This window comes from Nematostella vectensis, chromosome 9, assembly GCF_932526225.1.
Source record: "Nematostella vectensis chromosome 9, jaNemVect1.1, whole genome shotgun sequence".
Taxonomy (NCBI): Eukaryota; Metazoa; Cnidaria; class Anthozoa; order Actiniaria; family Edwardsiidae; genus Nematostella; species Nematostella vectensis.
In genome coordinates this window covers 3,445,505-3,470,411 of record NC_064042.1, presented here as the reverse complement: position 1 = coordinate 3,470,411, position 24,907 = coordinate 3,445,505, and the positions used below count along the sequence as shown (strand labels likewise).

The 24,907-nt window shown below is 40.3% G+C and overlaps 5 protein-coding genes across 14 annotated transcripts in view; 2 read left to right on the top strand and 3 right to left on the bottom strand.

Moving 5' to 3' along the window:
* The window catches only part of LOC5517251 (potassium channel subfamily K member 15), a 3,470-nt gene extending 2,595 nt beyond the window's left edge, over window positions 1-875 (bottom strand). Inside the window, exon 1 of the mRNA XM_001637221.3 lies at window positions 633-875. Coding sequence (XP_001637271.1) covers window positions 633-783 — 151 coding nt within the window. The 5' untranslated portion in view covers window positions 784-875. The remainder of the gene's footprint in view (window positions 1-632) is intronic.
* Window positions 1-5,406, top strand: part of LOC5517301 (N-acetyl-beta-glucosaminyl-glycoprotein 4-beta-N-acetylgalactosaminyltransferase 1) — a 10,685-nt gene extending 5,279 nt beyond the window's left edge. The window contains exons 2-4 of the mRNA XM_032387320.2: window positions 1,617-2,133; window positions 4,773-4,923; window positions 5,214-5,406. Coding sequence (XP_032243211.2) covers window positions 1,617-2,133; window positions 4,773-4,923; window positions 5,214-5,323 — 778 coding nt within the window. The 3' untranslated portion in view covers window positions 5,324-5,406. The remainder of the gene's footprint in view (window positions 1-1,616; window positions 2,134-4,772; window positions 4,924-5,213) is intronic.
* LOC5517250 (zinc transporter ZIP4) lies at window positions 5,390-9,797 on the bottom strand. 2 transcript variants are annotated; one of them, XM_032387323.2, is made up of 6 exons: window positions 9,542-9,797; window positions 8,554-8,600; window positions 7,695-7,844; window positions 6,858-7,179; window positions 6,288-6,475; window positions 5,390-5,884 (listed from the first exon to the last, which is right to left on the bottom strand). In XM_032387323.2, exons 1-6 carry the CDS (start codon window positions 9,618-9,620, stop codon window positions 5,735-5,737), a joined length of 936 nt encoding a protein of 311 aa, XP_032243214.1. In that variant the 5' UTR covers window positions 9,621-9,797; the 3' UTR covers window positions 5,390-5,734. The 2 variants fall into 2 exon arrangements, with proteins under 2 accessions (XP_032243214.1, XP_001637270.2); XM_001637220.3 differs by having other exon boundaries at window positions 8,554-8,726; window positions 9,542-9,795.
* LOC116621512 (alpha-1,3-mannosyl-glycoprotein 4-beta-N-acetylglucosaminyltransferase C) overlaps window positions 9,705-24,907 on the bottom strand; it is a 22,457-nt gene continuing 7,254 nt past the window's right edge. For 3 of the 9 annotated variants that reach the window (XM_032387321.2, XM_048732088.1, XM_048732087.1), the window contains 2 exons: window positions 11,180-11,973; window positions 9,705-10,404 (listed from right to left, as the gene is read on the bottom strand). In XM_032387321.2, the coding sequence (XP_032243212.2) occupies window positions 10,156-10,404; window positions 11,180-11,973 (1,043 nt within the window). In that variant the 3' untranslated portion in view covers window positions 9,705-10,155. Of the gene's footprint in view, window positions 10,405-11,179; window positions 11,974-13,088; window positions 14,309-15,098; window positions 16,021-23,878; window positions 24,778-24,907 lie in introns of those variants that run through there. The other 6 variants (XM_048732092.1, XM_048732091.1, XM_048732093.1 and 3 more) reach the window with 4 other exon arrangements.
* Window positions 16,180-23,651, top strand: LOC5517249 (zinc finger protein 184). Its single transcript, XM_001637272.3, has 7 exons — window positions 16,180-16,649; window positions 17,133-17,210; window positions 18,343-18,748; window positions 19,329-19,531; window positions 19,658-19,834; window positions 20,458-20,625; window positions 21,415-23,651. Exons 1-7 carry the CDS (start codon window positions 16,577-16,579, stop codon window positions 21,555-21,557), a joined length of 1,248 nt encoding a protein of 415 aa, XP_001637322.2. The 5' UTR covers window positions 16,180-16,576; the 3' UTR covers window positions 21,558-23,651.

Here is a 24,907-nt window from a genome sequence, read left to right as displayed (position 1 = left end):
GTTATAAAAAGACTCTCTTTTTCACAGTTGGACGCTTTTATATGAAACACTTATGCTACTAGGCTACATTTTTTGTGAAAACTATGTGTGGACGAATTGACTCTATTTTTGTGGACGAGTTGACTGTACTTGTGGACGAGTTGACTCAATTTGTGGGAGAGTTGGTTGTGGGCGACACGGTTTGTGGACGAAGTGACTGTTAACCGTTTTATGCACAAGACCTTATATAAGAAAACCAATATTGAAAGATAATGGGTGCAAGTAACATCATAACACATCAATATATTGAATTGAATTTGAATTTAGCAAAAGCAGGGGAAATGTAACACTTCTACAAGAATTACGATTTCCTGAAAACTTTACGACATGAAATTTTGTTTTACAAGGTGTAAATACGTTTTATGCACAAGACCTAATATAAGAAAACCAATATTGAAAGATAATGGTGCAAGTAACATCATAACACATCAATCTATTGAATTGAATTTGAATTTAGCAATAGCAGGGGAAATGTAACACTTCTACAAGAATAACGATTTCCTGAAAACTTTACGACATGAAATTTTGTTTTACCAGGTGTAAATACGTATGTCTATGATTCAAGTGTAGGCTAGTAATCTTGAATTACGCACCTATCGTAGTTATCGTCTGCATACAGAGGTCGAAAGAATCCCCGTATGTTAATTTCTGCTCTTTCTCGACTGCCACAAACACCAACATACCGATTACTACAAGGACAAACACAAGGAGAGCAACAACCGTGGTTTTCACCCATCGTTTCATGCTGGTAGTTTGGTGTTTTCCCTGGACGTAATTCAGATTTCTGACAATGCAACACAGGTTATTGTCAAGTGTTTACCCTAATACAAGCGGTCAGCGGATATTTTCTAAAGATCGTATAAGGAGCTAATCTCTCATTTACAAGATGTATTTTCGCGGTTGTTGAGTTTGGAAAATTTGTGAGGGGGGGGGGGGGGGTCGTTTAAACATTAAGCGGACCATTTTCTCTTAGGGAGCTTGTACTACCCCATATTGGCACTTAAACATCCTAGATTAGAGCGGACCTTTCAGTCGAGTAGGGGGAGCGGAGTTCTTCCAAGCCTCCCCCCCTTCCCGCTGATAACCTGATAACTATATTTGCCAAAATGTCGAAACAGGGTAAGATATTTTAGTATTCAATTCAAAGCCAAAACAATAGCATCATGCAAGCGGTTTAGAGTCTTTAAAATCTGTTAATAACTACCTTTGATAACCCGAAGCTGACAAATACCAACAACGTGAATCGAACATCCTGCTAGCTCGTTAACATATCTATTCCTTTATGCATTATTTTAATCGAACCCCCAATAACCAGGGGGCCGTCCAACCTCGAATTACATGAAATATCTAACCTGATCATGTAATTATTATGCAACGAGAATGGAACTCAAAATTGTATTGGACATCAATACTAATCAATTATTTGAAAAAATATACCTTAAAAACACGTTTTAGAATATCATGATAGGTAATGGTAGTGTGTCTTACTTCATTGGCTTTTTGTCCTTTGACTTTTTTGTTGTTTGTTCGAGTGGGCTCTTATCATCAGAATTTAGCTACTTTTTTTTTCTTATCAGAAAGTACAAGTGCAGAAGGCTGTATAGCCTAGAGCGCTTCCCCTTGGACCACGCCCAGGGTGCCTTGTACCTTCTAGAGATAGACCTAGAGGTAGACGGCCTGGACTACACAGAACGAGTAGTCGACTACATCCACGCGCCCAACGACAGTGCACTGTGCTACCCGCACTCTTTGACATGGCGACGGGATGTAACCGTCAATCTTATACTAGTGCTCAAACACCAGACAAAATTTCTGAAACTCTTCATCGATAAGCTTGGGGCAATTTATGAAAGGACTTTAGAAGTGGACATGCATGTTGTATTCGTAGACATGAGTTCAAGTGGTCTAGGAGTCGCTTCATTGGTTCAGGAGACATCTTTAGATCGGTATTCTGTGATAGACGTGAGCAGAAATGAAGAGTGGTCACGTGGTTTTGATGCTGGAGTGGGATTGGCTAAGGGGAATGATCCAATTATATTGACGTATGATGTCGCATATGACATCCCAGAATCTATTTTCGAAGACACTAGAAAGGTAAGGTAATTCCCTAGGCTAGGGCATTAAGTTTAGAGACCAAAAGTTCCAGGGTGGATATTGTCTTGTTTTGGAAAGACTTTCAAGCGAATTATTTTTCTGCATGCTGAAACATCGTAACAAATTTACTATATTATTTATCGGGGGTAGGGCTTTTTTTCTGGTTCAAACATTTCTACCCCACCCCAATCTAAAGCACAAAAATGGTGACCCTCCCCCAAAAAGGCGAACAAAAATTAAGACCCTCCCCATAACAAAAAAGGTAAAATTTTTGTTTATGTGTGTGTGTGTACGGGGGGGGGGGGGGGGGCTAACTTAGACATGCACATAAAAGGCCGACAGATCTGCCCTTTAACCAAGCCAGGAGAAAAGTTTATTTCGAGCGGATTTTATAAAGGGGTAAATAATATTGTATAGGGGTACTGGGGATATGCTCCCCCGTTAAAATTTTGCTATTTTCAAATTATGAAATGCTTACTATTGTTAAAACCTAAATAGAAAACATCATCATTAGCTCCTTCCAAACTAAAATCTTATTTAAACATCTTTTCATATCACTAAAAAGTTATTATGGAGGGGGGGAATTTGACATGAATCGAAATTCGTAAATTCAGTGATTGAAGTTAATATAACCAAAACAGAAAACGATAAAAAAGGTGGAGGCCAAACTTTATGGGATAATGATTTTCAAGGCCAGCGAGACGAAATTTACGAAAGTGTAACCAAAAGGCGTATCACGTTCATTTATACTTTGTATGGGGTCTGAAGTTCTCCCCAGAACAATTTTGAAATTTCCAGACTTTTAGGAGGCTCGGAAATAAATCAGAATACCTGTTAAAAAAATAAGGCCCTCCACTAAACCCTGTATCAAATAAACCCTCCCCCAAACATCTGTTAAATAATGTACCCCCCCCCCTCTCCCTTATATGTGGCATGATGCAGCAAGGTCCTTGGTGCGACAATATGCACTTGTCAATCACTAGCAATAAATAACTAGGTCGAGACACAACCTAAGAGCATTTACGATTTATCGTAGCTACTACAGTAACAGCTGTAACTGCAATGAGCTGACTTCTTTGGCCCAATAGTTTAGCTTTGTATCTCACGGGTCAAATTGCCCGTGTCCGTATAGAGGTCAGATCACCGGGTGACTTGTTTTTCACGGATAAGGTACCCACCAGCCCACGGATAAGGATGTCCTGTCCCACACTGTATTTTATCAACTTGTAGTGGGGGATATGAAAGCAGGAAACTCTTTCCCAGGATAATCTTTTATCGATGTTTGTTAACAGCATGGTGCACTTTTTATCGAGGTACTGATGTCGTCAGGCGCCTACACCGGGGTTACGCAGGGTGCGCGCGCACCTTCCTATTGGCCCCCATAAGTGTCACCTCGATTTTTTATGGATCCTTAACCCATTGACTCCTGGCTTTTTTGGAGCTGAATTTACAAAAAACAGACTGAAAACAGATACCTCCCCCCCCCCCTATTCTGAGTTTTATACAGCCCGTCAAAGTCAAACACAGCTGCACCTAGTCAGCGGTATCCAAGCTTTCCAACAGTGCTTTGCGGTCCCCACTTTTAATCCCTCGTCGATGTGCTGAAGCCAGCACAAGTTGATGGTTGCTTGTATTTTTCATAAAAAAATACAGCTATGAGCATATTAGGAGAGTGTCTCAGGACATCATGAAGTCTTTTGGGGCATAATTGAGTGCCTTGCTTATGGATATTTGCAAGCAAAGGTGGATTCATGATGATTTTTTCTTGTTTGGCTTTGCCCGGATGAGAAAATAATTTTCTAATGAATCACCACAGCTCTCCTAAATGGTGTCTTTTCTGAAACCAAATTGATTGCAAAATTGTTTACACTGCTATTCTGGGTCTGTATGGCCTGGAATTGATTTGTTTGGCTTCGGGGTGAAAAGACTTATAAAAAACCATCTGACTTTGGGGAGAGGAGTGTTGACTGGCCCTCCCCTCGTGAATTTTCCCCTGTATCTCCCAGAATGCTTTGCAATACGTAAACATATTTTCGTGGTTGTACAATCCTTCAAGGAATGGGCATTGTGTTTTGAGGCCAAGGAAATGTACCTGGAGGATCAGAATAAAGGTATCTATTTGTGTCTTGAGCTGTGTTTGCTGATCTCTCTCCCTTGTATGGTATTTTGAGCGTTTTATTGAGAGGGGTGATTCTGCTTTTCTCTCCTTGTTCGATTTGAGATTTGTCAAAGAACCTGTGCTATTATTTGGCTTAAGAGTAGATGCCAACACCTTGGTTGGATGCATATTTGCAAGACCATTTATCCCTTAGACTGATGCCTGAGTATCTTCATCTTGTTGTGTTTATTTTGAATTTATGAATTTTTTGGGTTGTGGGTACTTCCCAAAGCCGGTACAGGCCGGTTCAGGGGTCAATGTGTTAAATACTATCATTTTTCATAAAATACCTTTGACTGCGCAACAGCCCTTTACCAACCCTGGGTATGCACCTGTAGCGCAGTCTTTCTGAATTCGTCATGCTAGGCGCGGCTTTTAAGCCCCCAAGCGCCGCTTAGCATGACGAATCCAGAAGAGCCGCATTGCAAGAGGTATTATAAATGAAAGGTAAAAGCACATTCTACTATTTGTCTCGTCTTAGCATTGCATTCGTGGTCGCATGGTCTTCGCGCCAGTTCCCTATCAACTGGGCTGTGGTGTACATCAGTTCAATAGGAAACCAAATGGCTACTGGCATCACCAAAGTTACGATGTCATTGGCATATACAAGTCTGACTTGGAACGCGTAAGAGGTGTGTATTATATGGATGGACCGTTAGCATACCTTTTTTAAATAAATCTTTATTAACAACCATTGTGTGTTTTTATTTATTACCAACAAAATTTTGTACCTGATAAGCGTCAAAAACCCCAATAAAGCGGTCATTTTCCTAAACCCTTTGATGTTTAGTGACGCAAACACTCTATTTTATACCTCTATTAAGCGGCCACGGCCACATTCTTAGCCATCTTATACCCCCCCATGACTACTAATTAGGACGGCGTGTAACTATGAATCTGATCCCTTCATTTTTTTTTTCAGCGAGTGCGCATGCCTACTCGAAGACTTCTCTATTGGACAAAATAGCAAGCATGGGGCTTTACACTTCACGCATGCGCTATTCAGGTCTCTACAAACACAATGCACAATAAAGGGCTATAATGGAGCTTTTTATAAAAAAAAGACTTCTAAAGGTGCAAATAAATGAATGAATAAAGTAAAATAAATGAACTTATTTTATTTTTAACGTTATGTGCTTTATGTCTCCTCCCCCTAACCCCCAGGCTCCAGACGAGTCCGCCACTGCTGACAACTCGGCATCAGTGAATGCTTTTTGTTAGCAAACAATGTAGTAAAAAACATGTGTCTTTTTTTACAAAAGTATTATTTGTCATTTTATCATTTTAATCTTTATAACGATAAATATGTATCTTGCTATTTATTTCTTGGTGTATTTTCACAGGGCTTTCCAAAGCTCAAATATTTTACCGTATTTCACCAGCCGCAGTCCATCTCCAAAACTTTCGGTGTTTGCAAACTGTAAACTTGTCAGCAATTCGACATCAATTCAAATATTGCTTGATGGTGTCTTCGAATGCTGCTAGCGTTAGCATAGTCCCGAATCCCGCGAGTAATCCCGCATTCTGGGCAAGAAGCACTTTCCCACGGCTCTCCTCGCGTTGGTGGGCAGCGCTTGCAAACAGCTCCGGCATCTATATGATAAAAAAGTTAACGAATCATCAATATCATCAACGCCACCATTGGAATGAGGGTATGTCGCACTGAGTTTCGGCTCAGATCGAGGCGGTTCAATTCTTTTTCGTCGTTAGTGGCTTGAACTCTCCATACCAATTTTGACATTGTGTAGTTCCAGAAAATATCCATACATCCCCCCCTCCATTGAGGGCATTGGAAATTCAAGGGGGGGTAAACGCCCAGGAATTGCCAGAGGGGGGGGGATAACATGCCCTTTTTCCTTAACAGTTAATGTATTTATTTTTTTCAGGGGGTGGGGATCATACCTACGACCCCCTCAATAGGGGGTATGGACATTTTCTAGAACTACACATTCAGAACCGAGGTAAAGAAGTTCAATTGAGCTTTTATTATAATTACCGTTTCTGCCAGAGAGACAAAGAGGAACATGCCACCAGATACGGCAAATATCCAGTCTGTCAGATTGAGAGCCGTGCCCAGGAGCACTCCGACAATCAGGCCCGCGTACATTGGGGCGAGTGCGAATGCTTGGAGGAACAAGCTTCTTCTGGAGGTTAATCCGGTTGACACGAGAATGGCGAAGTCACCTGACACGCAAGATACAGAATGCAAGATAATTGTTGTATCTTCTGTATACCACTCAACCTTCTCTTGAATCTATGCGAGCTAAGAGACCGTCTCGCAGCTGTTTGAATCATTGGAATTACCATTGTTATTTGTATTGCATAGGGATGTCAAATCAACCTAAATCAGACAACCAAAGAATTGCCAACAAGGAACTTCTCTCCGTACCCCCCCCCCCTTTGACTGGTCATTTCTTTACAATTGTTGTGAATGTTGGGGGCACATGCCCCACCCCTCATCTACGGCCCTGATGCAAATTAGTGAAGGTCATATCTTCTAAAACCAGTAAAAACAGGATTTTGTGAGAGAATATTTGACGAGGGTTTTCAGTGTGCGGTGTCTTACCTACAACGTGCGGTATCTCGTGACAGAACACCGCAAGAGACGTGCTAAGGCCGTCTGACGGAGCCCTCGAGAACGCTCCCCCAATAGCCATACCATCGTTCAGAGAATGAATAAAGTCTCCCATTATAACCATTACCACTAGAGTGTTGCCACCTTTCAACGGCGGAGTCGGTTTTTCGGTTGATACGGGGGATTTGAACGGGCTGATCTCCATGTGGGGAAGATGGGATTTATCTCCGTTAATTGGGGAATTCTTCGGGCTTATATCTGTATGGGAGTTTTGATCTGTCGCGCCGTCTATATGGGAATGAGAGTGACCTCCCTGCAAACAAGTTGAAGCATATGGTTTATTTTTGGGAGCATAGAAATAGCTTTTGACGACATAGGCGACATAAGCGCCTATTCAGCCCTTTCTCTTCATTTCAACTCAATAAAATAAGACGTATATGATAAATCCTTACGGGCCTACAGAAACCCAACAAGCGTTCCAGGATGCGGAAAAAAACAAACAATACCATCTACGTTTGGCCGCCGTCCGTCACCAAGAAACGCGAGCGAGCAAACTGAGTCACACAAGGCACCCTAATTCATTGAATAGTTTAAGAAAATAATTGACCTTCTTCCAGATGTTATCTTTAATGGTGTACAGACTTCTATCGTGGTTTCACTTAGACGTTTGCTTGTAAAGAAAATAATAAATAACATAGCAGAGGCTGATAGACAATTTTAATTAGATACAGTAATAAGTAGGTGTCTTGATTTTTCATCATTATAATGTATTTTACAGAGTGCTCCCGCGTTTAAAGCCTCCTAGTGTATGGTTTTTATATAACTTACCCCCATCGAGTGCATAGCCACGTGCATAAGATAGAACACGTATATACTGACAGCGATCACCACAGACCGCCACATGACTAAAGCATCCTCGTGCGGGTCCACATTATTGCCACGGGCCAGGTAATCTTCAGCAATCCTGGGACTCATCGCCTGTTGACAGCAAGGGCAATGGGTACCTTAGGATCTACGACGGCGGAGAGTCGAGAACGCCGCACACACAAGATTTCAGCGCGCGCACTACCACATTTATTTTCACCGCGCGGAGAAATACAACGTGTGCGCCGTCATTGTCCCTCCCCCGTTGTGAATCTTAAGTGCACTAATTACAGTACAAGACCGTAGCAGTGGACGGGCAGGGCGGATTTAGAAGGTCTCCAACAATCTTCCATGACTCATTGTTTTTCCGTGGATTTCATTATGTTTCTTGATATTTTTCAAAACCAATCAAACAATAGAGCGTCATTATCAAGCTTTATTATAATAGATAGGATAACGTCCTAGCAAAATAAAGCAAATAAGAATAAGCTTTCACACCTTTCAAGTTACCCAAATTACAAGTTTTTCCAGCTTTGATGCTCGATTTGTTTACACGCAGGATGTGGCGATGCCAATCTTTGCTTGCTCTATTTATAAGGGCCTGAGCCTGCGCCATCACCTGCTTTTACTCATTCCCCCTTTTTTTTTTTTGGTCAGCCACTCCCCCCCCCCCCCCCCCCCCTTCAAATATAAAATGGTCCATCCCTAAATATACTTTTTTGCTACTATTGCTGCTATTGTACAAACGCCAACGTGTGGAGAAGAAACCTTGAAATACTTTAATAATCAGACTAATTAAATTATATCCCGGATACATACTCACGTGCGGTATGAGGTGAAACAGTGCGTCACCTGCCAGACATCCCGCGCCTAAGGACACAAGGAATGCTGTGACGAGGTGGCGAATGTCTCGCTTTAGGGCAGGGAAGCAAAGCAGCGCTGCCACCAGGGAGAGCATGATGATGCCTGTTACTGCGCATCCTCCGTACAATATCGCTGAGAAGATGGGTTCGCACGGAATCAGCGAGGTACGAATAAAACTGCAGTCGGATAATATGTGTATCGTAACCCGCAGTGCTTCATGGATATCAAGTAGATAAGCAAATAAGCGTAAATAAAATACAAATTCAGGTTTCAAAAGCTGCAGAATTCTTGTTTCTGGTTTTGAACATACACATGGCTTTTCGATTCAAGGATTCAGGGTTCAGCCGTTTATACGCTACCCATGAACCACCGCGGGTTACGACACGTATTCTCGTGTGCAAACTTATTTGAAATAGGTGTATACACTGCATTGTTTGCACTACAGTATGAGTGAGCATCTTTGTTAATGCAATGAAAGACAAATTGTTTTATGGCAGGTTACTTTAGAACTGATTACAGAATACCCTAGTTCTAGAGATGCCTTTTACTATTGAGAACGGTATTCAAAGATTCAATTGTGAAGAAAGAAACCGCATTTGTATCTTGGATATGTATATCCTACTGCATAACAATGCAGTGACAAATATCAATTTTCTCAGCATTGAAAAAAAAAACCTTTTAGCGATATTAAAACACCGCATATTTCGAAAGTTTAAATGTTTTAAAAAGTAACATTGAATTTAAGTATCGAGGATGTAGACAGTGGAATCTTTTCTTTGAAGCGGGTTGATCGCTTTGTGGAACACACCAGGTGTTTAGCAATAAATCCTCCAATTAAAATACAAACCTCGAACCACAAAGTCAACGGGCCTTGTCTTTATACGGGCCTTGTCTATTTGCACGAATATGTGACTATCATGAATATCTATATACATCAATTCTTTTACCTTTAGTGTGTGTGGTCTTGCTTACAGACATCATACGGGAATTCGTTTCGTTATTCGCCACCATTGTTGTTTGATTCATTTACGGTTTGAATCTAAATAAACTTGTAAAACAAGTATAAGATACATATTCTTTTAAGATCTTCGAACAGATTCCTTTTTTGTCTTGGCGTAATAGTAGCGCGATAGCTATTTTGTTGAGAGGAGAGTGAATGTATCATATGATTCCTTGCTTAGAAGCAGCACATTCACAGATACCGGTTAATGTGTGACAGGTACGTTATTGGAAATACATGATCCGATCATCAGACCAACAGACGAGGCAATGTTAACCGCTGACCTAAAAATCCTTAGCGCCGGAGCTTGCTATATAGGTTGGTTACCCATTCTCCGAAGAAATCACCAGATTTTTTTTTTCATAATAAAAGTATTATTGCTCGAAAAAATTAGGTATATTCAAATACTTGTAAACATGAGCTTTCGTCTATTTAAATGTTAGTAACTCAATGCTTAATGCATATTATTGTTTTCCAAACAGTATAAGGGACACCGAGCAGACTTTTATATTCTTATTAAAAAAAACATTTTTAATTATTCTTTTTTAGTTTATGTTACACTTACTGATTTTTCATAAAATAACGTAAGAGGTCAGTTCTACTCTGTCTATTGTCTGTACAATTTTCTTTATTACGCATGCGCTCCAAGAGACTGCCAGCCAGTGATTGGCCTCTAGCTGTCGCTGGTACCCCCAGGGGTTTTGTGTAGACCACAGAGGAGTTTAGATGGCTCCAGAATAAGCTGCGATCTCTAGATGCCCTTTCTTCTCCATACATTGCTCCCAAATCAACACCTTGTAACTGCACAACCTTCAAAATAATAAATAGCATTCTGTGTGTGTTTTGAGGTGTTTGGTGCAAGCTTCAAGCTTAAGGACGTGATCCCTGCCAGCAGCCATTTTGTCATACGAGCAAAATACCAAGTATGACAACGCAGGCGATTCAAGGGAAGCTATGAGAGACGTTTTGCTTGAATTTGACGGCTGGAGTATAAAACGGTTGGCTATTTAGATTTTTTAAAATATAATTTGTCTTTCAATAGGAAATGAAAGGTATAATAAAAGGTATAATATAACGATTGTGTAGCTGAGGATATGGAACTTAAGCACGCGGGACCCGGCTGAGAAACCTTGAAACCTTCATAGCAAGCACCTTTGTAGCGCGAAACAGCCTCGCCCCCTGGTCTTCTTGGTCGACACCACGACCAATTCATAATGTATAAAAGAGACAGAGTTGAACAGGCTGAACCACGTGAGACAAAATTACCGGATAGAAAGTGCCACAGTAATGCGAACTTGAGTTCGAATGTCCGGGTTACTATCTACACATTTCTTAAAAGCCAAACTATTTACCTTTTTGAAATTTCATTTTAAGGAATTTTAGGGTTATAAAACTTCTTTGAATAAACTATTCCAGCTATAAGCTTGCGCGCGCATTTCTAAAGAGACCTACCTCATACAGCGCGCGCCTTTTTAAGCTTGCAACAAACGAATCCCGCGCTGCATGACGGTAGTGAGATAGGTTTCCATGTCGAGAGCGCGCGCATGCTTATAGCTGGAATGGCCTATCAGGAGATTAGTCATACCTTATGGTCCAACTCCAGCATCTGTATCACGGTAGCTAAGGTTATATCCACGTAAACTTGAAACTCCTCAAACAAACCAAGAAGAGCCTGAACACCCGGCACAAGCTTCCCTGGTATGTAGATCACATTGCTGTTACCATAGTAACATTTATAACTTCCTCGCCCATTCCATAAAAGGGCATTGAGTGAGTTTTGTACATCCAAGTCAACGTTTTGTTTCAAGGCGTCCTTTTGTTTAGTTCTGCGTGCTTTCCCTTCTGCATTTATTGCTATCATACGCTTAAATACTTTCTCGCAAGCTTTAAGCCCCCATGGCGTGTACCACCAGATCCATGGGTCACGTGATTGCTCAAACATGGTCTGACCGCTTAGCATCGACTCGCGCCATAATACGTTCAAATCAAGCTCAGCAAGACGCCAGTAGTTCACAAAGACCGAACTTTTTATAAACAAATATCCCTTGTGATGCGGATGTAGATCCATTGCGCCAGTGATGCAGTTGTAAGCGGTGATACCATGTTGCACATGCGCAACTAAGATTTCAAGCCCTTCTAACGTTCGTGCTTTCTGTGGTCCGCAGTACACAATGTTAGGAAAGTGTTCTCTGTACAGTTTTTCTAATACGGATATCTTGTGGTAAGACGTATCCATGAAGGCGATGATCAGCAAGACGTTGGCCATTGCGTTAAGCTTACATGGCTTAGGTTCTGCTGTGTAATTATTACTTGTCGAATTTATATCAGGGTTGAAATCTCCCCCGTATCTCCAGCCTTGTAACAAAGGATGCAGAAAATCTAATAAAAATAAAACATGATGTACTCAGTAGCGGATCTGGGGGGAAGGGTTTAGGGGGGCTACCCCCCCCCCCTTTTGGGCTGCCAGAAAGCCATATGTAACAAAAATTACCCCCTCCCTTTGTCACTGAGCCAAACTACCACTTCAGCAAAAAGCTAGATCCGCCTCTGATACTATGAAAACAAAGGCATTATTCTATAGAGGTAAGTTGTTCTAGTCGTGCAACCAACTTTTCCCTTTCATAACAACCAACAACATGCTAAAACGCTAGGGTCTCGGCCTATTTTCCAATATGGAACCAATAAAATCGTAGTAATCGTTAATTTCTGAAAGTTTACTATGGTAATTCTCGGCATCCTCACAATTATAGGACGATAAAAAAAGCGATGGAAATGACAAGAAATAAGACTGAAATGAACTCGATTTGCCCAGGAGAGCCATTGCAGAAATAGACTGCCGTCAGTTTCTTTATTGTTCAGGTTAATTCTTTTTGGCTTTTTTTCTAGTAGATTATTTCACAAGTGTGACGTGCGTTACGTAACCACCTTGACACCTTTATACTAGGTCAATGAAATACGTCTGGTATCTTGACATGCAAAATTGACGACGGGAGCAAACTTCACGCTATGAAATTATACAGTGCCCTTTTTTTCTTATACGGTTTCTTACAAGTCCTTTCGTAAATGTGTATTAACTAGTTTGTAAATTGATCTAATCCCATTTGCTTTATTTCCAATTTTTTTTTAAAATGTGTGAATCTTATATTCCGTAGTGTACCTTCTACACCATTTATATTTTAACTAGAAAAAGTAGCGAAAATCTAAAGAGACATCTTTCTAGTTCACCTTTTATAGCCACTTACAGATAGCTGCACCAAAGCGCTCCTTTTGAAAAGATCAGCACAACAAAGGGTCAAGAAGCAGCCATGAAATATCCTCCCATCCCATCTTAATGACACTCTTGCTTAGCACAGCTATAAATGTGATGAATAGCGCTGTTTATCTAACACTATCAGAGTTAGTTGAGGAGACTTTTCTACTAACTCTGATACTATGTCTGATATTACAAATAAATAAAACAGCTCTATCTCACTTGACATTGAGAGATTTCTCACCTTGTTTGATAAGAAATATAAGTGAGAGCGCAGCGAATCCAACAAGGCACAAGAAAGACACATGAAGCCAGCGTCCATAAGCCGCCATATGACGAGGAATCATATTTACACATTATTCTTCAATTTTCTAAGCAAGCAAGGCATCCTAGACCGTATAACTTAGTGTTATAGTATCAGCCAGCAAGGATTGGTTTACAGCGGCTGTTGAATGTTTAGATTAATTGTTTTTGTCAGCGGCTTACCTTGAAGCGCATGCGTGCTTTCAGTGTCTTTTTGTGATGATACGGGTGGTTTTACAGTTATGGCTCATAAATCAGCAGGTGGTTAAGACGAGAAAAATCAAACGAATGAAAAGATGTCAGAAAAACTTCTTTGAACCAGTCTTTAATCCTTGTCAATTGTCTACAATTACTGAAGTTTAACAGCTCGTCTCTTAAGCGGACAATATCACCAACGCACCAGGTCATGGTCTCTGCTTCCGACCTAACAGAAACTGCTCAGTCAAGCTAAGCCGTTTGAAGAGCCACATTTTTTAAGTCTCCTCTATGACAATAAATTGACAATCTTCGATCTTTTTTTTTTACAAGACATAACAAACCCCTGATTTTCATTAGGCTAGGGTGAGTAATAAACGCTGTATTGTCGCCTGTTCATTCCAACAAAAAAACTAGCTCACCGATTTATGAACCCAACGAGGTCAATGAGGTCAAAATCATGCGGGTCATCTGCCTTGGACCAGCCTTAGTGCTAAGCTTTAGTTTCAGTCTTCAAACCAAGCTCAAACTCCATAAAACACTCCCTGTTAACTTATCAGAAAAGCAACCATTACCGTCGTTGTTCAAATCAAGCTTCTAAATAAAAAGGGAAGTATACCAGATTTCGTCGATAATTAGTGGTAGGTGGCAATTTTCTTGCTGTAATAAATAACAATCGACTTATCGTAATTCTTTATCGCACAAGTATCAATTCAAAGATGCAAATTTTGTGGGACGTACCAAGCACTTCTTCTGAGGGCAGGCGGTCAACTGAGTCAACCATGTCATGTAGACCCTGACCCGTATCTCATGACCCGTAACATTAAGCTTGTTATTATTTGCGCATCAGGCTTCTTTGACCTTCATTCACTGTACCCGAGAAGTTAGTTATGGATAAAAGAACTGACCAGAAAGTGTTGCATTCATTTTTGTATGCTGCTTATTGTGTTTGTTCCCAAATACTCGCTTAGTGAATACATGCCTGAACGCACGCTTCAGGTACCTTGGAATTAGTATAAAGCTGAGGTCAATATCCTGAAAAGCGGCAACTGTTTAAATGATGACGGAAAACCGTAGTAAAAATGTAGAACAATTTCAATAGTAGCAATTTTGATTCATTTACTTAAAAGGGATCTAAAAATATGAATAAAATAGTTCATGAAATAGAATCGTTTCAAGGGTTCGTCTTTTCCAAGCCTTCTTCTAGCTGTAATTAGCGGCAGCCCAATAATTACAAAATCCAGTAATAATGTTACGCTTATTAAGCAGCAATGTGCATTGAGAAATTTGTCTTTTGCAAAATATTTTTAAAATATGATATTTAAAATAGCTATCCTTGGAAATTCCTTACTTAAGATTACCATCCAATGGATGTGTAATATGAGAAAGGTCGTGGGATCCGGAGTTAGAAAAAGGACAGGTGGTCGATTGATAAAATACAATCACAGACTTCAAGAGACTAACATCATATCTTAGGGGAGTAACGGTAATTTACAATAATAAAAAAAGAAAACCAAAGCAACCTTTAAACGTTAATAAAGGGTCATCCTACATTTTGTCTTTCCAAACTTATGCGCTGTTGTCAAATTTAGGTGTCGTGTTGCATTTGCACGTTTCAGATTGCAATATTGCACTGTAATAAATTGCTTCCAACAAGGGATTTGTTATTTTTGCAGTTGTATTTTCAAGAATAGGACAACAAACATCATTTGTGTCCATGTAAAATACATGAACCTGAAAGGGGCTGAAAGCTTACCTTTTTTGAGCAAGAAAGAAGAGAAAACTTCGACGAACAATACAAGCATTTTTTTGTGTTGGACGACGATTTGATAAATTTTGCCCCTTTAGAAATTAGAGGTAGCGCTTTTTCTTTTTTTTTTTTCATATACAGATATGATCATTGATTCGATGAGTGTTTATTCTGTATACCTGCCATTTAGGTTGAGCCATACAACCAGGGTCATTGCACAAGGCCTCAGATTGAAGGAGCTGTAAGCACAAAGCTGTAAGGAATCATCCTGCATCCACTAAATTACCCTGGATACTATAGCTGTTCACTCTCGCTTCACGAAAAGAATAAAAAAAATAAAATGAAAAAAACAGTAATGTTATAGCTCATCGTTGCAGCAGTGGTCTCATTGCAGTTACACTCCTTTCACTCCCTTACAGTGCACCTTTCATGCAGCCTTTTATTCATTCTTTTTATGTCGTTAAGTTTTTTAGAAGAATAGAATGCCTCTTTTATTTAACTTCTAAATACAAGATTAAATTGTAAAATCCAATCACTGCCTTGAATTTGGCTCCACAAGTCTCGAAAACGGATGAGTATTGAATTGATGTTTTTTGGAAAGCAGCCGTTTTATCTTCTTGCAAGCTTTAGTATCGGCTCGGTAGATAGTGGTATTTTACAAAATGCCATGTCTTCCATTTTTGTTCTTGCTGTCATAGAAATTTATGTGTGTATTTTTATTTTATTTTCTTGATGTTGCTGTTCAACTCAAAACACGAGATATACGGTGTAAGCCTCTGAAAAATTCAATTTTCAAAACCTATATCTTGTATGTGTTATCTTGTGGCTATCGTTATAATTATACTGTTAGGTTGTTCATATAAACTCGATGTGTAGGACGATCATTGCCGGTGTCTCGCCTTCACTTTAACTTTAGTGTTAGTTTGAGAGCCCGGATCGACATAAAAGAACAGAACCAAAGAAGTTGGGAAAGAATGACTCTAACGAGAAGATATCTATCCGGCGCATGACCTAACCTAGATGTGATGTAATTGTTTACTCATCCAATTCATGGCAGACCAGCTTGAAAACACTAGAAGCCACACTGTTGGTGAGAAAACAACCAACCCATCACATAGGAATAAATCCTGCCTGCCATCCAGAGCACGAAACAGTCCTCATGAATCCCAGAAGGAACTCGTGAAATCCATCACAACGTACGGGAGTGTGGTTCTGGTTTTATCTACTCAAGAATTGCCAAGATCATTTTTTTTGGCACGGTTTGTTTAATTTCCCTACGATCACACAAATTGACAGCCGGTGCGCGTGCGCGAAAGGTGAACCGCTGTCCGGGCGTGACCGCGGGCGTCGCCGTGTCCGTGATATCATAATGGCGTCACCTTAGGCAGCTAACATCTCCTATTTCTACGAGATTGTTCAGCCACAGGATTTATGACCAGGGAAGGGGCGACAAGATTTTTGGAGTCTGCTGCGAGGGATTAGTTATGCCAAGGTCGTTTTTGATTAAGAAGAATTCCTTGGCTAAACGCAGAGTGTCAGAAGATCAGCACGATGTCGGTGGGTACCCGTCAGGTGTAATTAGACACCGGCTGTGTTGATGTTATTTTCTAGCCTGACATCTTGGAAAGCTCCCGGGGCACCTCACTCTATCGCCTTCCCATGCAACATTCTATAACAAAACCAAGTAGGATCTTTCCAAATTGCAAATGCAGTTATAGCGCAAGCGCATTTTTTACGGTTATTAATTTTTATCATCAACTATAGCCAGTTTTAACCATGCTAGGTAACGCTACCTGACAAAAGTTTGTATTAAGGATTTTTTTTAACCGAATCATTGCTTTTATTAGACGAACACTAGATCTGCACCTAAAACTTTTTCATGCGGTTATTACTTCAGCAAGTTAGCATGTAAGAACAACTGCTCCCGGTCAACAGTCATATGAATAATTCAATCCTTGCCTCTCACTCTTTTCCATGTGGTGTACCCAAGTTTTGCTCTGGGCCCCTTTGAACTATATCCCTTTTTGTGTTGATTTATAGAAACAGAGAGTGACGAATGCCCTGAAAGCGATGGAATAAAAAGGAAGACGATTCTGGAACCCAGGAAAGATTCTCCCGGTAGGTGATTTCAAACCTTGTCCACAAACCGGTACCAGCTGCAATCATAGGAAACCATCGCAAGGGCGATTGCCTCAACTAATTCGCACGAAAATGAAACTAGGATATCTAACGGCTCACTTATCAAAAACGCAAACTTTTAATGTCTTTTCTATTTCATTTATCATTCCTTTATATTTTTAGTGTGTTTTATGAACCCCAAAGTCAAATCCAAGTGTTTACGGATGAATAGTTTCTAACACTACTAATTTTCTGGAGCGGAGTTCAACAATCATTCTCTCAAAAGCAAAATGTTAGTTGACTCATTTTTAGCTCGAACATTATATTTATTTTTCTAGTTGTGTTTTGAATTCACTAAATATCTGAGTTTGAATTCAATGAAAAATTTGTGTAGCTGAAGTCCTGTCAAGTCACGTCATTCCAAAAGAGCACTAACCATGTGGTGTCATCCGCTAACTTTAGCCTCTTGAAGTTGAACTCATATTGTCTAACTCTTTCAAACACAAGGAGACATTCTATCATCCCTCCACATTCACCAGCAACAAAACCTCGATTGATACAAATGTCTACTTTTACCTTTTTGCGCCCAAAATCCATGCGCGTACCTAGGATGTGGGAGTTCGCAGGCGGCCCCCTTGACCGCAAGAAAGTGATTTGTTGATTATCCCACATTGAAGAATCCTCTTTCCATATAATATAAATGACTTCGCCTTCCCAAGGTTACTCCTTGGTATGCGCCTAAAGACTATATATAAAAACTATATATATATACAAACTCAATAAAGAGGCAACCAGGTTATATAAGCACCTATATTTTAACTTCATTCAGAAGCTTATTAATCAGTAATTAGACAAATTTGTCAAGGAGCACAAACGAAATTTAGGGCAGCGTTTTAAAGGGCAGTAACTTGGGACCTTAATCACGCGAAAACTTAGAACGCCGCGGACGTTTGATTTGACGTTCCAACTACGTTTATCGACAACGTGAAAAGTGGGCTAGTCACCTACTATTATTTTTATTTAGCAAAATGGCGCTATCTGGTATATTTGTAACGACGAATTGGTCACATGGCAATGAGTTTTTTCTCCCAGAATGCGCGGGCTAATATCCACCATTTTTTATTAATCAAAGGCGTAGCAGCAATCCAAAGCAGCCCCCCTTCACAGAACTACTCGATAACCCTTCTTTCCCCGCCAGTCTACACACCTACTTACAGCTACCATCCCAACTTGGACACGCGAGGTTTGCATACATTAGCAGAATTATGCCTGAGACGTGCGGATTATAACCCGGCTCTAAGAAGTACAGATTCCGCTAGCCAGGTTACGGATACTGCAGGCTCTGGATATGTAAGCACTGGCGTTAAGAGAGAGCATGATTACTCGCCTCTGGAGTCTGGGGGCGAGGCGTACGTGGATGAGAGAGATGAGGAGAAGATTATTGATGTTGTTGGGGAAGAAACTAAGGAAACCGCAAGCGGAAAGGCGAAGAATGCAAGATTAGAAAGACTTGACGATGAGCTGGAGAAAATGCTGCAGTAAGTTGATTTACGGCGGTAAATTTACCGAGAAGAGATTTGTATTCGCGCTCTTATTAAAACCTATTTAAATTCAGTAGTATATAAGTATCTATATATAGATATATATAGATATAACTAATTACCCATTTTTGATCCAAGAACTGTATATATCTAATTGCTATTTCGTGGTATTTTTGAATAGCTTTAAAGCTATGAAAAATTTCTTTTAAAAAGTTCTTTTTTTAAAGTTTCCTGCGCCAGCGTCATAATGCTGCCGAAGAAACTAACAGGATTTCTGGCTTGTTTGCTTACCATGTTTGAAGGTGCTTTAAACTAGTTTGCAAGTAATTTTTTCTGGTCGGTGGAGAAAAACTGCCCAGCAATGACTACGGATGTTGGCCTTGTGAACAGGACTATACAGAGTATACTATTTTAACTCTATGGGCTATTATTTCTGTTGTTCTCAGGTGCGTAAACTGGACGATATAAAGAAAATGAAGTTATTCCTCCGTAAAAATCCAGGATATAGTTCATTTGCTAGATGACACCACTCATAGCAGTCTATGCACTAAATAATTGTGTGGTTTATATTTCTCAGAGGAAATGATGAGATTATCAGTAGAGAAATTAGAGAATTTCTAGAAAATAATCGCACATCAGCGAAGGAAGCAGCGCGTGTGTCAGATCTGACCCAGCAAGAAATCACGAGGTTCCTGAATGAAGGTCTTGACATCAAGGTCGAGAAGAAGAGCAAGTTTTACCGATGGTACTTGAAGAAGAAACTCAGTACAATGGACCCTGGTAAGTGCGACTTGTTCTTGTTCTAGCGAAAAATAAAATGCTTCTGCAGCCATGCATAAAAGCTTGGGAAGTCATTCGTAGGTCATAAAAAGTAGGTAAAAAGAAGGTATTTCATCTTTTTTTTAGATGACGAGAGCTTTACCTGTTACAAGTGTGGCAAGATTTTTGCATACCAGAGTTATCTGGACCGCCATGTCAAGTACGTCTGTCCGGACAAGACCGGACGGACATGGAAATGCTCCTTTTGCAGCAAGGCGTTTCAATATCCGTGCTATCTACGGCGACATATGAGGTCTCACACTGGTAAGACCAACGCTTGTCACATGGACAGCTTGTCTATCCGTTTAAGAAAAAATTTCCATCGTGAAAATCTACCTACACCTCGTGGTAAAGGATAATAGATAAATAGATAAAAAAAACCAGTAATGCAACATATAGTTTAGGCCTTATATTTAGACCTTCATCTAGGCGACGCCTCGAACGTCGACGTTGGTTTGTGCATAATGGGGCAGTTACAGCTATCAAATCAAACGTTACTTGTCCATACTTTCTAAATCAGCAAAGAGAAAGCTTTCTAAATAGCTCTTCTTTTCACCTAATTAAGGGACGATCCATTTTATGCAGCCTGGTAACTGTTGTGGTGCGCGTGCAGTGACGTAACGACAGGGTAACACTGGGAAAACGGTGCACCAGCTTGAGGAATTACTCAACTCTCGTTGATTAAAATCATAGCTGTTGTCATGTTGGTTTGAGAAAATGATATTCCTCTTTGCCTTTTTTTAGACAGACTCGAACACAGGCAGTAATTTTGAAATTCTAAGAAGGGCGAAACAAAATGGACTATGTGGATGCTATAACAAATTACCACCTTAGTGCGAACTGTAGTTAGTCATTACTAATCCATGGATTTTTGTCGGTTGATACAGGTGAAAGTCCATACAAATGCACGCAGTGTTCACGTGCATTCGTGCGCTCCACTGACCTACAACGACATCTGCGAAATCACACCGGGGAAAAACCATACAAGTGCAAGGAATGTTCTCGTGCTTTCGCGCGTTCAACAGATCTAAAGCGTCACATGCGCACACATACGGGTAAGGGTCGTCATCGTACAACGGTGAAGAACAATCATCTTACAGTAATCTGCACCAAACACTACTACTTAAAAGTATATATAGTGCGACGCGCTACCGTGGCCACCAATACAAAGTGTTATAGTGTGACGCGCGCTAGGGTGGCCACCAATACAAAGTTTATATAGTGCGACACGCGCTACCGTGACCACCAATACAAAGTGTTATAGTGTGACGCGCTACCGTGTCCACCAATACAAAGTATATATAGTGCGACGCGCGCTACCGTGACCACCAATACAAAGTGTTATAGTGTGACGCGCGCTACCGTGACCACCAATACAAAGTATATATAGTGCGACGCGCTACCGTGGCCACCAATACAAAGTGTTATAGTGTGACGCGCGCTAGGGTGGCCACCAATACAAAGTTTATATAGTGCGACACGCGCTACCGTGACCACCAATACAAAGTGTTATAGTGTGACGCGCTACCGTGGCCACCAATACAAAGTATATATAGTGCGACGCGCGCTACCGTGACCACCAATACAAAGTGTTATAGTGTGACGCGCGCTACCGTGGCCACCAATACAAAGTATATATAGTGCGACGCGCGCTACCGTGACCACCAATACAAAGTGTTATAGTGTGACGCGCGCTACCGTGGCCACCAATACAAAGTATATATAGTGCGACGCGCGCTACCGTGCCCACCAATACAAAGTTTTAAAAAAAGTTACCCAATTAAAATGCGAGAATCACAGTAATTGATTGACACACTATTGAAACTATGCTCTTATTATTTCAGGTGAGAAGCCCTACAAGTGTTGGCAATGCTCAAAGGCTTTCTCCCAATCAGGAAGCCTGCAAACTCATTTGCATACACATTATAAAGAGACTCTGCAGATGAAAGGAGTTATACCGGACAGCGGTAAAGCCCATAAATCTTGAGCAACTGAAGAAACGAGGGTGTAAGTTATCAGCGAATGCTTAATAAGCGCATGCTTAAAGGCTGGGCAGCCTTTAAGTTGAGTTTTAGCTTCTATGTCTGGAATTATGTCAGGCTTGACAGCTCGAGGAAAAGGCAATGATACTCTTGCTGCAAGTTTGCAAAGGCGCCAAGGTCTGTATTGCCGGCTTGAAATGCAATTCTACGATATCTTGTCTGCAAAGTTCCTAAATTATGAAGAGAAGTTTATTGGTCTGGTAAGACACAAACGTTGAAAAAAAAACCACTGTAAATTTATTAACCATATTGGTTATAGTGCAGTAATTATGACCTTAGTATAAGCGATGATCAAAAGATGACCACAAAAGGCCAAGAAATGTTTAGTGTATTAGTGTAGCCACTGTAAACCTCACTTACTGGCTCTTGTATTGCCTAGCTTAACCATGCAACCAATCTTATGTAGCCAAACCTTTTGTAATGATTTCATTTGTGAAACCTCACGCATAGCTAGAACCCGCACCCATGGGTGGCTTTATTAGCGTATGAAAACACACTGGTAGTCGATAACTATATTTATATAATGAACTGTATCAGTTTAGAATTGATCGATAGTCAGTTTAATTAGTTTTAACGTCGCCTAAGCTTAGATAGTCGCACTTTTCTGGGTTGGTTGAGGTCCGACCATAGGGCGAATACACAGTAAACGTGGGGTCAAGGCTCTCAATTAAATTAATGAGCGCAATGAACGGCGTGCTAGTGTCACATTATCTGTCAAACTTTTCTAGAACGGCATTATAATGCGACTCTGGCACGGCGTTCAATCTAGACCTTATGATCACAGCAAATAGGAAGTGTTGGTAGGTAGTGGATGATTATATAGAGAAAATGGATAGTCGGTTGATTAGTTATCTGAGACTGAAGCTCCCTTCTGATGCTTCAAAAGCCCCATCTTATATTTATTCAAGCATCATTCTGCTGACATTTTCCACTTGAAATATCGGATCTGAGGTAAAAGAGCATTTAAATTAACCCTTAGGGTATGCTTCTACAAATTTTTGTTATATTATTTTTGTAATTGTACATACATATATTGGTATATCAATTCATATTGCATTATTTTTGCTATTTTGTACTTCGTTTAAATCTCCCTTTGCTCAAGGATCCAGCTTTTCCAACTTCTTTATACAGCCGCAAAAAAAAACCTTCATGCGCAAGAAATACGCACAAAGACCGCTTGGTCAAGGTTAATGCCAAATGCGTTTTTGTCCTTTAAAATGTGATCATTAATAAAAAATAACTAATAAAAAAGGCTAAACGTTATTTCACAACGTATGCATATACATACCAAGTGCCATTCAGGCATTGTAATCATAAAGTTATAATGATATCCATGTTAGTAAACTGTCATGTTGGTGGCAATTCTATGTGTAGGGTTGCGGAGGTTGCAACCAATTTCGTTTAATTCGTGTAACAACCATAAACCTATCGACTTCATCCAGCACAACACCTTCCACACCCTTTCCTCAATGTCATACCCTGACTCATGGATTTGTTACCATGCCCAATTCCGAGCCGACTTAACAGAATGCGCTTCAAGGTAATTCCCTTGAAAAAGTTCTACTATCCAGTTTTTTTAAAACTTGGCAGAAACAATATTGAAGTTAAGAGCTTTTAAAAAGTGTAAAAAATGGGGGTAACCGACCTCGCTCTTCTGTCAAAGCGTTTTTAAGTAAACACGCGCGCCTTTCGCTTTGTTTTCTTTTTTAACTGTGGCGCGCGCGCACTTAATACCGGAAAAACCGAACAAACAGCGCGCGCCACTATGCGCAGAAGGGGTGCGCAGTGCAATTCGAGGGAATTATCTTTACAAAGATTTGTCATAAATGGCGGGAAAAGTGGCGCATCGCTACTTAGCTCAATCAATATTCAGGCAAGGTCAATTCTAAAAGAATTTCAAACCAAATCACATAATGTTTATACGTTGCATTTTGACATTATAATCATAGAGAGAGGCATGCATGATCCAATGTTTTTCAAATGTTAGAGCTGGTCTCTATTGTATTAAATAAAATATATTGAAGAAAGCTACAATATAACTATTTTACTGTTGTTTTTTGTTTCGTAAGCTGGCTGAAGGAGTGTTCATAAGATACCCGGAGGGAGGGGGGGAGGGGGGTCTGGAGAGCAGGAAGGAGGGAAGATATTGGAGATAGGCTACGAAAGTTTTTACCCAAAGGGGGTGTTAGGGGTTATTTTTCTGAATCCCACTGAAATCCTAGGGGGTTGGTAAAGGGGGAGCACCGGAAAAATAACACTGAAGGGCCTAGATCTGTTGTTTTTTATTCATAAGTTAAACCACTGTTAAATAGCTCCATAAGTAGCAGGTTACAAACATAAAGGAATTTTATTTCCTTTCACATTCATGTAAAGCCGATATGTCACGGCACCTTATATTTTTGGAGATACAAATGTACAAAGACGGTCCACTATATTGGACCCAAACAAAAATTCTAATGATTTAACATTTATGTATTTAGCTTTCTGTATTTCTTGATGATGAATGATTTCCTATATGTTTAAATACTTGGCCGCAGTAATACGCCATGTCATCAGGCCGAAGCCTTTTGTGATACTTGTCTACTAAAAGATCCCAAGGGGATTCAAAATATAGCATTCTCAAATATCTTGCCAGATTGGTTAAGGCACTTTCTCTGTAGAACTTCCCAAAAGACATCCAAATGCTGAATCGAAGATGAACCCAATCTAATCCCTTATGAAGGTTGAGACAGTTCTTGATAGCGCTAAGAAAATTTCCATCGGTTTTGAGATCATCCTCAAGTACCAGGAAGTTCTCCGCAAGTCCACTGCAGTACTGCATCAGGAATACGAAATCCATGGCTTGCTTTGAACGCCAGTGAACTCGTTTTGGCGTGTCACCGAAGTTCCGCGGTAAACCGGTTAGCGGCGGGTAGTAATTGCTCGGCGCCTCAATCAAATGCAGGAAGTTCCTGTCGATTAACTTGCGGTATCTATTTGATAGCATGGCCCGAATTTTCTCTCTTGGGGGTCTCTGTTCATCAGCCAAAAGAACGATTATGAGGATCTGATCCATGTCGCTTTGGTTGAGCTGTGAAGTTAGTGAGTCTAGTGTCGTTTCAATGTAGGACACTGTCTTGTTATTTAGACGACGTTCAACTGTGGGCATACCTGCACATACAAGCTCTGTGTAAATAGAATAAAGGTCTTTAACTATAAAGTGAATGATATATGTGATGAACTTCTATAAATAAAAAAGAAAATGAGATGAATGAAAATGGAAAAGAAATAAAGATAAAATTGAAGGAAGGAAAAA

Coding starts and splice junctions, on each gene's coding strand:
- LOC5517249 (XM_001637272.3), top strand. CDS start 16,577: ATGCCAAGGTCGTTTTTGATTAAGAAGAATTCCTTGGCTAAACGCAGA. Junction 18,749..19,328: donor GAGCTGGAGAAAATGCTGCA/GTAAGTTGATTT, acceptor TATATTTCTCAG/AGGAAATGATGAGATTATCA. Junction 19,532..19,657: donor ACTCAGTACAATGGACCCTG/GTAAGTGCGACT, acceptor TCTTTTTTTTAG/ATGACGAGAGCTTTACCTGT.
- LOC5517250 (XM_001637220.3), bottom strand. CDS start 9,620: ATGAATCAAACAACAATGGTGGCGAATAACGAAACGAATTCCCGTATG. Junction 8,727..9,541: donor CAAGACCACACACACTAAAG/GTAAAAGAATTG, acceptor CCATCTTCTCAG/CGATATTGTACGGAGGATGC. Junction 7,180..7,694: donor TGGCTATGCACTCGATGGGG/GTAAGTTATATA, acceptor ACTTGTTTGCAG/GGAGGTCACTCTCATTCCCA.